Source organism: Fukomys damarensis, unplaced genomic scaffold (assembly GCF_012274545.1).
Source record: "Fukomys damarensis isolate Sample0158 unplaced genomic scaffold, DMR_v1.0_HiC HiC_scaffold_16, whole genome shotgun sequence".
NCBI lineage: Eukaryota > Metazoa > Chordata > Mammalia > Rodentia > Bathyergidae > Fukomys > Fukomys damarensis.
The window spans coordinates 23699520-23712001 of record NW_022900928.1 but is presented as its reverse complement, the minus strand read 5'-3'; the positions used below and the strand labels follow the sequence as shown (position 1 = coordinate 23712001).

General features: G+C 45.4%; 2 protein-coding genes across 3 annotated transcripts; both read right to left on the bottom strand.

The window, feature by feature from the left end:
* Window positions 1–1155: 1155 nt before the first annotated feature.
* Ubqlnl (ubiquilin like) lies at window positions 1156–3471 on the bottom strand. 2 transcript variants are annotated; one of them, XM_010617978.1, is made up of 2 exons: window positions 2465–3471; window positions 1156–2233 (listed from the first exon to the last, which is right to left on the bottom strand). In XM_010617978.1, exons 1-2 carry the CDS (start codon window positions 3252–3254, stop codon window positions 1410–1412), a joined length of 1614 nt encoding a protein of 537 aa, XP_010616280.1. In that variant the 5' UTR covers window positions 3255–3471; the 3' UTR covers window positions 1156–1409. The 2 variants fall into 2 exon arrangements, with proteins under 2 accessions (XP_010616280.1, XP_010616279.1); XM_010617977.1 differs by having other exon boundaries at window positions 1156–3471.
* Window positions 3472–5688: 2217 nt separating this feature from the next.
* Window positions 5689–11845, bottom strand: LOC104857947 (olfactomedin-4). The gene is made up of 6 exons (XM_010618009.1): window positions 11783–11845; window positions 9895–10053; window positions 9044–9268; window positions 8689–8854; window positions 8186–8345; window positions 5689–6412 (listed from the first exon to the last, which is right to left on the bottom strand). Exons 1-6 carry the CDS (start codon window positions 11843–11845, stop codon window positions 5689–5691), a joined length of 1497 nt encoding a protein of 498 aa, XP_010616311.1.
* Window positions 11846–12482: the final 637 nt, after the last annotated feature.

The following is a 12482-nucleotide window of genomic DNA, read 5'->3' as shown; positions in this document are numbered from 1 at the left end:
CTCTGGATCACCCTCCCTGGGAATTAGAGGTTCAGACCCATTTCCCAATGACTTCATCTTCTCAGAGTGGTCTTCCCTGATTGCTCTACTGAAGTAGTTCATCCCAATCTCTTGTTCTCCATAGCAATGATCACCACCTAATAAATCTATAGTTCATTTGAATGCTGTCTGTATCGCAACCAAAAAGAGTAAATTTCATGAATAAGGGATCTTTATTTTCTCACTATGTCTTCAGTACCTAAAATCATGTTGACTTATTAAATTATGATAAAAGCTTATTAAAATATTTAATAAGTAAGCCATGTTTGATTGTGCATCCTGTCAGACTGGGATACTCGAGGTGAGGTAGGAAGAGAAGGTTGTGGGGAGTTGTGGAAAGCACAAGGCATAGACATGGGATGTGCTCAAGGCTGAGATGCTTGTAGGAGGCTCCCTGTGTCCTGCAGAGGGAGTCCAATGACTGTAATACATAATGGATGTGCACCACTGTGTGACTGTGTGCTAAAGAAAGAGTGGCAGTAGCCCATCAAAGTCCTACAATTGTGGGAGTGGCAATTAGTTAAGAGGGTGACTCTAAGTACTTATCAAGACAGCTTGCTGTGTGAGTTCTTTCTACTCTGATCCATCATACAACTCTTTGTCACTTTCAAACTTAAACAATGTGGATTTGAGAAATAGAGGACTAAATATCAGTCTTTATGACTAGCATCTGATTCTATGCAATGTTTCTCTTTCTGTATTGTTGTTATAAGATTGTGTTCTTCTACACATAATCACAGGTATTGGTCTGTATTCCCAAGTCTTGGGCTACACATGAACGTTCCTGTGTGGTTTGGAGGGGATACGGAGGATCAAACTCAGGACCTTGCACTTGAGAGACAGGCAGCAGCACCACTGAGCTAAATCCCCAGGATTGTGTTCTTCTACACATAATCACAGGTATTGGTCTGTATTCCCAAGGCTACACATGAACGTTCCTGTGTGGATTGGGGGGGATATGGAGGATCAAACTCAGGACCTTGCACTTGAGAGACAGGCAGCAGCACCACTGAGCTAAATCCCCTACCTGTTCCTGGACTTTTAAGCATATGTGCAACATTAATTATTTTTATTTTTACATTAATATGCACATGTGGTGCATGTGTGTGTGTGTGTTCATGTATGCATGGTAGGTAAGACAAACCCATTTAGTTACTTTTCTGCAAAAGAAAGCCAAACCCCAGTGAAGGGCAAGAAGGTGTAGCCATTTTACTGACAAATGTTCCAGCCATGACCAATTGTCTAGTACTCAATGGAGAGAGCATTGGTTGGTTTCTCTATTACAGGACTTCTCCTAGGTGGAAGCATCAGGACAGATAGAAAAAGCAGCTGAGGTGGTCACCTATGTCTGTAGGCAGATAGACAGGGGGTTAGGATCCCAGGGATTTCTGCAGCTTGCAAATAGCAGCATTAGTGTCCCCTTCGGTAGCAATGAGAGCCTGGAGATTAGCATGGTAATTTTTAAACCCCATAGCCTGAAGAAATTTCATCTGTTTCCTGAAACGAATCTTCGGGGCTTGCAGGGATTGGGAAGTGTCTCCAGCTCGGAACCGCGGACTGTGCAGGACTGCTCCAGATTTGTGGCAGCACTCAGGCCTCTTGGGCTCAGCCGTAACTGGCCCATTCCAGGTCTTGAGCACTGTATCAGGGTAGCTGCAGCTGGGGCCAGGAAGCCAACATAAGTCTGACAGGTAAGGTGCAAAACAGGGCAGAAGAATGGGAGCCTCTGTGGCCAACAGTTGAAGACCCTGCTCAATCTGCAATATTGCTTGTGATGCTTTAGGATTGGCAAGGGCTAAAAGCAGATTGGAAAGCCTTGACTGCTGCAGGAATGTGGGCGGTGGCTGCCACCGCTGTTCACTCAGCTGTGTCATACTCCTGAACAACATTATCTGAGCCGCCAAGTGAGGGTGGTTCATAAGCATCTGTGCCATGCCTCCTGTGATCTGGAGGCTGGCCTGCTCATCTGACAGCTGGAGATCTTCCTCTGACCTCTGGTCTGAACTACACACAGAGGTACTGCCATCACCGTATTCTTCCTGGAGCTGCTGAATGACTTCTATACCAGGTAAAGCCAGCATCCCATCTGGCTGCAGAATGGCACAGACGTGACTTTGGCCCTTGGTGGAGATCATGGCAGTGTTGGTTCTGGAAGGGTAGTTGAGCCTATTGGAGGTAGCATTGGTTGGGGTGACTGTGGATAAACCAGAAGAACCAGTACAGATTACTTGGGTTGTAGGGAGATGTGCTTGCTGGTCTCGCTGTTCCTGGGATGATGGTGGAGATAGGGGTGAGGGTTGGACTTGTCCTGCTACTTGTGCTGCCAGAAGGGCAGTAAAAGGGTTGCCTCCAAAGGGATCTTGCATGCTGTTGAACATTTGATCACTGAAATCAGCATAGCTCTGACCCATGACATTGTTCCCACCTGGAATTGTCTCTAAGCCCAGGTAAGGCTGTGGTTTCGGCAAATGTTCCAAGGACTGTGCAGGTTGCTGGGTCTGCATTATCTCTTGAATTATGGCAAGGTTTCTGACCAGCTCCAGAGTCTGCCACAGGGTTTCAGAATTGTCAAGGAGGTGGGCAACTTCTGGGTTCTGCTGTATTAGTTGTTGCTTATCTAGACTCTCTGAGATGAATTGTTGCGTGAACTCCACATTGGACAGGAACTGCTGGACATGAAGACTCTCCAGCATCTGTGCTGTACACTGTGGACTGTTCACTTCCAGATTCTGGTTTTGCACCTTGGGCACATGAGACTCACCAAACTGACCTGATTTCACTGGGGCTTGTCTCATACCAATAGGTTGGCACACCCCACTGCTGTTTCCATTGATGTGTCTGTCCTGGTGGGAGCAATCATCGGCTGGCAGGTTCTGGGAGGAATGGGCCAGGGATCTGGAGCCATTCTTGGACTTGATGACCAGATAGATGGTGTGGCCATCTGTAATGCCCCTCTGACTCAGTGTGTCCTGGTCTTTGAGAAGGCGGCCCATGAAGACCAGCACTAGTTGATCCGTTTGGCATTTGAAGTGAGCCGAAAGCTTCTCCTTGAACTCCCTCACTGAGATGTCATCAGCTACTGTAAAGTCTTCCTGGTTGGCTGGTGTTTTCACTATCACTTGGGTGAAACTTGAAGAGATATTCCTGTCTGCAGGAAGACTTGAAGGACACCTGCTCTTGGGCATCCTGGGTGCTCGAGAGGTGACATGAGGCATGGACTGCAGTGGGTGGACAGATGGAAAGCAAGTACCGGCAGAGGCAGCTGGGTGAGGGCAGACAAATATTTCTGCTGGGCTTCTTTCCGGGTATTGTGTTCTTCAGCCCAAAAAGAGATGAGTGACTGAGCTGGGGCCAGTATTTTGCGATGTTGCGCCCTCACCCCAGTCCTCCAGATGTGGCCAAACTGAGGCCTGGTGTGGCTGCTGATTCATATTTGCAACACAGTCTACTAAATGGTAACAATGCCCCTTACAGTTGCCCCTCCTCCTGCCCCGCCTGTTCAGAAAGGAGATATTGTGATGTCAATTTAAATCTCACCATATGCCAGGAATAGCTGGGGAAGGAAGACAAATTTGGGGAGGCCAAGTCTCTATCGTAAAATAAGAAAATTTTCCAGAAAATTGGAGACCAAATCCCTTAGGAAAAAAAAAAAAGATAAAAATCAGATTTTAAAAATGTAGGTTGAGTATTTCTGTGTGGTGCTATGTGTAGGCCCCTTAAATGGATGTTGAATATGTTGACAAAATGTTCAATCTCTAAATCCATTGATAAAACCACATTCCTGAGATTATGGATAAAGCCTAAGCCATTAGTGGCGAACCTATGGCATGCATGCCTCGGTGGGCTGTTTGTATCATTGAATGGTCTAAAAGGTTTGCCATCACTGTCCTAAGCCTTGGGAAAGACCTCATTAATTTTGGTAGTGATATGGGGAAAGTGGGCCTTAGAAAGGAAAAATGAGCAAGAACGAGGAAGAGGAGGTCATGTTTTTTCTCTAGGGTCTTGATTTTTGGACTACACTTCTTTGAGAGTACTCCCATGTGATAAGGAAAATATTTCCTCTTCCCTAGGAAGTAAGCTAACCAAGAAGGCTCCCTACAGTGGCCATTCCAACTCCCAACTAAAGGTAAGTGGGCTACTTTTGCAGTATACTTTTTATTCACACAGATGACAAATAACTTGGGTTTTTTCTACATGCCATCCTAACAGACTTTTTAGAATGATTTATTTAAGTGGACACCTTTGTGTCAAAAACTTAAGGGAGAGAGGCATCTGTTAATCAAGAGGTGGGAATGGAAGTGGTTAATTGTGTATTTCCTTCAGGGACAGCTTCCAGCAACTGAAATCCAGATACTAAGTATCACACAAATTTGAAGATGGTGTTCAATTTTTTCTATTTGGGGAGCTGATTAATTATCAATGCATATGTTAAAATACCTATGTTGATACTGGGGTGCAGACACAATTATTGTTTGTTTGTTTGTTTGTTTGTTTTTGGTACTGGGGATAGAGCTAGGGTCACTGGGCTTGTGAGGCAAGTGGAGGAACCACTGAGCTAAATCCCCAGCCCCACAGCTATTGTATATACAGGAGTGAGAACACATATGCCTTCTTGGATGTATCTATGAAAGTGTATGCATACTTTGTGTGACTGGGAAGTCTTCGGAGTCTGTACCTTCCATACATCTGTCTGGCCAGGGAGGAGCACTATACAATCAATTAAGGGACATGAAAAGAGTCTGAGTCCAGATGTTCTCATTGTGCTAAAGACTGGCAAAGAAACTGCAGGCAGGCAGTCAGGAGACTTCCCGCAGTCACACTGAGGATTCTTTATTGAGAATGTGCAACCACCAGCCCAATCCATGTCAAATATTCTTCAGATTCTTGTGCTCACCAATTCAGTTACAGGTTACAAATTGCTCAATTCCTAGAGGACTCTGGGTTAAGCACCTTTTTTCAACTATTCCCAAAAGTGAGACTGATCAAAGACAGTGAAAAAATTGACCTTCTGAGCAAGACCCTGCCTCTTTTCTTTCTAGGGTCCCCACAAGCATGTAGGGTTAAGAAAGGAAATTAGCACATCCCTCTCCTGTGGCCAGCTTCCGTAGATGGCCTACACCAATCCAATCCTCGAAACTTGACTCTGGACTTAGGACACATAACCTTAGAATTCCAAGAGCCAAGTTCATAGTTTTAAAATGCAGAGTAGGAGAGGCCAAACCTCAGAAAGAAAGTATTATATTTCTAGTGCCGGGGATGTAGCTCAGTGGTGCCGCTGCCTGCCTTGCAAGCGCAATGTCCGGAGTTCGATCCCCAGTACAAAAAAAAAAAATTATTATATTTCTATAGCTAATGTTTTATGTTTATGTATACTGGAAATTGAAAAGATAATTTTTCTCCCTAGGGATTGAACGCAGGACCTTATGCATACTAAACTCTTCTACATCCTTCCTCTGTAGCTAATAGTTTCTTTGGTTTCTCAAATTCTCACAGACCATTTTGAAAGGAAACTTTACTATGTTGATTGAGATATTAATTACATAAAGAACTAACTAGGTATAATCAGTGTTTCTCAGTCATTAGGGTTGATGCCATTTTGGGGAGTGGTCCCCCTACAGGTGAGGAAGAGGGCACATGAGCTCTGAGGTCTCAGGGCCTGGAATGCTCATTAGGTTTAACAGGTTTTGGGGGAGAAAGAACCCCAGAACGTCTTGGGGCTGGGAGTCTTGGCGGCTTGTGCTCCAGTGTTGAGAAGGTGAGGTCATGATTCACTAGGAAACCGTCATTATAGGCATAGAGTTTGTGGTCGGAGGAGCAGTAATTGATGCCATGCAGTGTTTCCAACATCTTGTCCAACAGGATGCTGAGGTGGGTCTCCTTCCCAGTGCTAGTGTCAAAAGCATAGAAGATCTCCTCTTGGCGAGTGCTCAGTGAGCGCAAGGCATAGAGCACCCCACAGGCCATGAAGGGCCCTGACAGGCCTGGTTTATACTGGCTGGTATGCCAGGTTTCCTCTACTTCTAGAGTACTGGCGTTGAGAAGACTTACAACCAGGTTGCCCTTGCTCTGCTCCGTGGCATAGAGCACCCACAGCCCCTTCTCATCACCTGCAAAATCTAAGTCTTTCCAGGACACACCAGCATAGGAGAAGCGGTTACCGTGGGTGGCACCAGGCAACGGGCGCCGCAGTACCAGGGTGTTGGAAGAAAGGTCTACCTTGGCCATATCACTGGTGCCATAGTAGTTAAAGTACATGAAATTCTTATACACAGTATTACCACTCCCATCACCATAACCCATCTTCCACTCCTCATAGTTCTTCAGCAGCATGAGGTCATCGAAAGACTTTTGCAGCCAATAGTAGTCAAAGTTCCTAGGCCAAGCAATAAGAAGCATCAGAAGCAATAAGTGATGGCAATAATTAGGGTAACAAAGTGTGGTAAAAAAGGACAGCCCAGGGTACCAATTAAGAGCAATGGCATTCAGGCCAAACAACTGATTTTTAATTCCTCTTTTATTTACTACATACTATGACAAACAAATAATTGTTTTAAAAATAACAACGGTAGTAATAAAACAAATCTACAATATCTGTTAAGCACTCTATATACATTGTATTATTTAACCATGATAAAAAAAAAAAAAGAAAAACACTACAAAAACCAGGCATGGTGGCACACACCTGTAATCCCAGCACTCAGGAGGCCGAGCCAGAGGATTGCCTCAAGTCCAAGGCCAGCCTGAAATACAGAGCTGGATCTTGTCTCAAAACAAACAAACAACAAAACACTGTTAAGTTTTATCTTTACAGATTAATCAGAAAGATTCAGTAATTTGCTTAAGGTCACAAAGCTGATAAGAAAAATCTGTACGAGGAAAAATAAAAGAATTCATTTCATTGACTGTTGTTAAGGTTATATGAAAAAGTACAGCATATCCAAGTAAGCAATCAATAAATAGCAGCGATTATATTTTCTTATTTATGGACACTCTTCTGTGCCTAGAATCTACTGCCTCCACCTGCCTTTGAGATATCACTGTCGGATAGAAGACATGGGGCTGGAGCTGGATCCAAGGAGCGGATGCTTATTTGACTATTCTGGAAAGTATCTCAAATTATCCTGGGTTATGAGAATTCTCATTTCTCAACATTGAGAATAAGTGCTAACTCACCCACCAGAACTTTGAGAAGATTCACAGAACAAAGACATATTGATAACTTTCATTGAAAACTTTCAACTTTGTATACAAATTAAGAGAATTGTTATCACTAGCGCCCATCTTTCTCAGAGAGCTTCAGCAGGGGCTATTCAGTGACTGGTTGAACACACATTATCCCTCTCTCTCAGGGCCTCCCACTCAGTTAAGCCTCACTACACTTCTACATGTGCTCACTTGGAACATTTCATGAGTTATGTCCAACTCCCTAGCCGGGCTGACATGTTGAATGACTCAGTCCATCTTTTTTGTTGTTGTTGTTCCTGGGGATCCAATTCGGGTCCTTGTGCTTGCGAGGCAGGTGGTGGCACCACTGAGCTAAATCCCCAGCCCAGTCACACCTATTCTTTAGACTTTCTTTTATCTAACAGAAATTTCTTCTCGGCTCCTATTATGTTACCCATACTTTTCCATATCATTTCAGGTACTCTTCTCATAAATTTAGTTATCCTCATTTTAGAGATGATTAAGAGTGGGCCTTTATTTCCAAGGTCACTTGAAAGTATGTGGCAGTACTGAGAATTAAACTCAGATCAGTTTAACTCCAAGTCTCAAGTTTGCTTGATGCCATTCTCTAAACTTCTCCTAAGTAGAAAGCTAGGTTTGTAAGGCAAAAGTATAGAAGAGTTTCTCCCTGAGTTAAGATCAGATTAGAGATAAAACCACCTTTAAATCATGATAACATTTTAAAAATTCAGTCCCTGTATTTTTAAAGGGAGTTAAGGCAGGTTGGGCCACACCTGTCCCATGAGAAGAGTGTTTGGAGGTGAACTGTTAAAGTCTAGGATAGATTTACACAGAAGCATACCTAAAAGAGAAAGAAAGCTGGGCAAGCGGTACGAAAGATAAACAAATAAACCTTCTAGGGTCTGCGCAGGAGACATCTGGAATGAACTCGGTTGTGGAAAACACGTCACCCAGGGCTCACCTGCCATCTGGACGGAGCGGGGCCACCCAGTAAAGGGAAGAGGTTGAACTGGGTGCTGAGTCTCGGCCCCAGGCGCCCGCCTTGTAGAATAAGCCCCTCCAATTGAGCTGCAGCACAAGAGGGCTGCTGACCTTCTGGAGGCCTCCATGAGCACAAGAGCCTGGAGGGGGAGTGAGCAAAGTGTGAGCAACACGCAGAACACACAAGCTACAGTGAGCTGCGTGAAGTATATAACGATGTGTACACTGGAGAGCGTGCCGGTGCAACTCAGTGAACACACTTATGTACCTAGACTGGCTGATGAATAGAGATGAATGAATGTGTGCTCTGAATAGGAGGTGTCCACATGGGAGGGTATAGCACGTGCCAGTGTGAGACTATACCAGTTTTGGTCTGCGTTCCTCACGGGCATATAAAACAGTCTATCCAGGTCTTACTGCCCCCGCCCTCAGCTCACGTCTCCGGGGAAATGAGCTCCTGGGAAATAGAGTCTGCTAACTCACCAGGGGGTCGGTGTGCCCCAGAGTATCTGGAGGCCGGGTCGTGCTCCCTCTCCCGCTCCCACGCCCTTAGTCGGCCCTTGAGGACATCTACTTCCCACTGGAGAGCACCGGAGCTGCGCCACTCAGTGTCACCCAGAAGCCTGAGGGTTAGGCTGGCATAGGTCACCTAAGGAAACAAGCCGCTGAGAACCTAGACTGAAGAATGTTCTCCAGAACTGAACTTAGCCTCTCATATTTCTCAGTCCAGGGGCTTCCTCCAGAGAAAGGAGTGATTTTGGAAACTGTCACATATGTGAGGCTAGACGAGAAGGAAGGCCGTGAAAGGAACGGAGGGTTCTTCGGTCTGTCCACATACCTGCTCCTGGAGTTGGTGGAGGAGGTCTGTGGACCCATTGACTCCACCCTCGGCCATAAGCTGAGTTGCCAACTCCTGCATTCTCTCAAACTCCAGGCTCAGCAGATTAAAGGCTGAGGTTTCAAAGGAGGGAACAAAGGCCCTGGGATTCCTGGACTCGCTCATGCTGCCCATTTCCAGGGCCTGGTTGCTGTTATCGTCAATGGCCTGCACATACTCACTGGCCTGGGCACAGGGGATGCAAATGTCAACTTGTATGGGTTTTCCTATCCATTCACATCCAGGGGCATACAGCTTGCAAAATATTCTCATATTTTCTCATTTGCTCCTATAAAGCTCTTGAAGTGGATTTTAATAGTATCCCCATTTCACAGCTTGGGACCTCATATCCTTCTTTATGCTGCAGGAAAAAACTTTTACACTCACACCTACATTTTTTTTTTTTTCTTGACTGTAGTTCCCCCTCGGGACTGGCTTAGTGAGTCAGAGAATGAATAGACAGACTCCCAACTTGCAGTCTGGCCACATCACTTCTAGCTTTTCCAGGAGCTCTCTAGGGAGAGATACATTAAGCAATTGAGCATATCCAGAGGACCCCATAGCTAACGATTAAGCCATTAATGTAGGAAGCACTCCTGCATAAGCCTTTCCATACTATTACTACCATTAGAGATCCCAAAAGTTGTTCCTAATTTCCCCTTCATTCTAAGGATTCATCTCTAAGATAAGGGTTCCACTATCTACTTTTTTAAGCTTCTGCTCTACTGGCAGGACTGTCCCTTGTTGAATATCACAGAGGCTACATACAGATAACTCCAAGACCCGGCCCAGCCCACAGCTCCAGCACTCACCCTGGATCGCTCCTGCTCATATTTGCCGAAGAGCTCTTGCACTGTACTTTGTAGTTTCTCTAGCTGTTGCAGAAGGATGGAGTTGTTGGGCAGGTGGACTACACATTGGCAGATGCCACTCTCATTCACCAGGTTTGACACAGTTCTCACCAGTTGTATAAGAATAGCCATACGCACACTAATCTTAATAATGCATGTTGGACACAATGCACTGCTTGTAAACATGAGGGGGAGAAGAGGCTGAGCCTGCTCTGGAGTGCATAAGAAGAGAGCACTGCACAGAACCCTCCACCAGGGAGTTCTTTTGATTATCTAGACGCCCCTCCACCAGGGGTTTCGGTCTTCCTTCTTTTAATTTCCTATAACTGAAGTTGTATCTCTGTCTAACGCCTATTGTTTGGGCCATGCTCACCCTATGTCATGGACTAGCCAGGTGTATAGCTGGAAACCAGCTTTTCCTTAAGATTCCATGGAAGAGAGCAAAGCTGGCCTGCAAAGAAGTGTGAGGGGATAGGTAGAAGGAGATTCAGTTTTGCACAGTATCCCTGACCTGGGGGTTTGTAGATTCCCACAGCTTTACCTTGTCTTGAAGATGCCAGAGAACTCCTAATCATCAGAGAAGGGAATTAGCACTAACAGACCCCAGAGTCGTCAAAGTCTGGACCAATGCAGTATGTAACATTCACAAAACCATTACAGTGTGAATTTTAATTCATATGTTGTATGTCAAAATAATCTGAGACCTTAAAAATATCCAATGAAGTCACACGTTCAAAAAGCAACAGGCTGCAAGCTGACCCTATGTTACACAATTGTTTCAATCCTGTGCTCTTACACCTTAGAGAATAGCAGAGCTGCAAGTAATGTTAAGACAGGTATATATCCCAGGACAAAGAGTGAAGTACAATCAGCAAATGCTCCCTTGATTCGGCTCCTTAGAGCAATGAGAAAGGTTCTAGGGCTAAGAGATGCATGATGTGGGGTCTTCTTCACCTTGCCTACCATATGATTTTCATAGTCACATAGATCCCAACCCACTTATTCCACAACCCAATTTCCTGAGTTCTAATTTTGCCTGCTGACACTGGGATAAATTATTTAATCTTTCTAGTGTCCTAGTATCTTTGGGTGTATAATAGTGGAAATTGTGGCATTTGTATTATTGCTTTACACACAGAGAGAGAGTGGGAGAGAGAGAGAGAGAGAGCATTTAGAGGTTATGGAGCAGAAATAGTGCTATAATGGCTGTAGGTATCCAGCAGAGTCATTTACGCTAATTGTCCTAGTTCTCTCAGACTATCTTGCCATTCCCACTGGAAAGCCTGATGCATGTACACTAAATGGAAAACACCTTCTGAATTTTTCAAGTAAGCTGGTGACACACACTGGGGTTTCCTTATGGAGCATTTAGGAATTAAATGTGTCACCTCTGCACTTCTCTCACAAGTCTCACGTAGAGCTTTTCTGCCTCTGTTACACACAGTTTACCCTGACTATGCCATTACTGTGAAAGTACAGCAAAATTAGCTCTGGGGGGTAAGGCCAAGACAGACAGGCTCTGTGATGGCCTGAGCACCCTCAGCTCTAGGAAGAAGTTGGAAGACTTCTTGTAGAAAATGAGGCCCCCTAACTAAGCAGGGTGTCTAGTCCAGGGTTCTTTTCTCTATCATTTTCTCTTTTTCACCTTATCCCCCTATAAGCAAAGCGAAAATCAAAGTGAAGGTGTCCCGGCTGCCTTCTTTTCCTTCCCAGTTCTCTCTACCTTCACCATCTCCCAGGACCTAGCAGTTCTTGACCAGGATCAAAGTGGAGAAGGAAGCCAGCCCAAAGCTCAGGTCCATCTTCCCAACCTTTTGGGGGCTCCTCCACCCTCTGCTTATACCTGAAGCTCTCCAGGGAGCACCAGAGGCAGAAGCAGAAGAGTGGCCAGAAGAGCTGAGACAGGCTGCATCTTGCCCAGGCTGAAGAAGTGGAGTAAGACCTTGGGATTCCCCTGGGCTTTTATCTCCAGTGCAAATGAATGGCCTCAGTCCACAGGGGCACAGATTTCAACATCTGAAAGGGCTGAGAAACTGAGAAGATGTGGGGAGGGTCTGAAGGGTGGGGAAGAGGTTTATGACAGACTGGTGTCCCCATACACGGATGGCAGTGAGTTGCCCTCTACAGACTGGCTCATCCTTGTCCATCCCCAGGCTGAGTTCTGCCCTGCCCTGCCAGGCCCACTTGTCCAAACAGATTAAGGCAAATTTGAGACATCTTGTGGGGGCCTTGGAATAGGTCTCTTTCAGCAGGGATTACGGTCTTTCTCTCAACTCTGAGGAAGCGAAGACTCTAGAAGGAAATGCAACCCTACCTGTTCAATCTCAAAGACAGAAGCCATTTACTTAACTATGTGTCCTTGGATGAAGGCCAAAAGGTCCTCCTAGAGGACTGTTTCAGCAACATTCCACCAGACTGCTCTGTTACATACCTGCCCTTGCCCCCAGTAATCTGCCTCCTCCACTATCTTAGGTTCTTGCCAGGTGTGATGGCACACACCGGTGATCCCAGCACTCGGGAGGCTGAAGCAGGAGGATCACTGTGAGTTC

Bases quoted from the DNA above. Each gene is read 5' to 3' on its own strand.
- Ubqlnl (XM_010617977.1), bottom strand. From the start codon at position 3,254: ATGCCTCATGTCACCTCTCGAGCACCCAGGATGCCCAAGAGCAGGTGT.
- LOC104857947 (XM_010618009.1), bottom strand. From the start codon at position 11,845: ATGCAGCCTGTCTCAGCTCTTCTGGCCACTCTTCTGCTTCTGCCTCTG. The intron at 9,269-9,894 runs GTGAGTGCTGGA...CCCTGTGCCCAG, and splicing joins ATGAGCAGGAGCGATCCAGG to GCCAGTGAGTATGTGCAGGC. The intron at 8,855-9,043 runs GTATGTGGACAG...TTGTTTCCTTAG, and splicing joins TCCACCAACTCCAGGAGCAG to GTGACCTATGCCAGCCTAAC.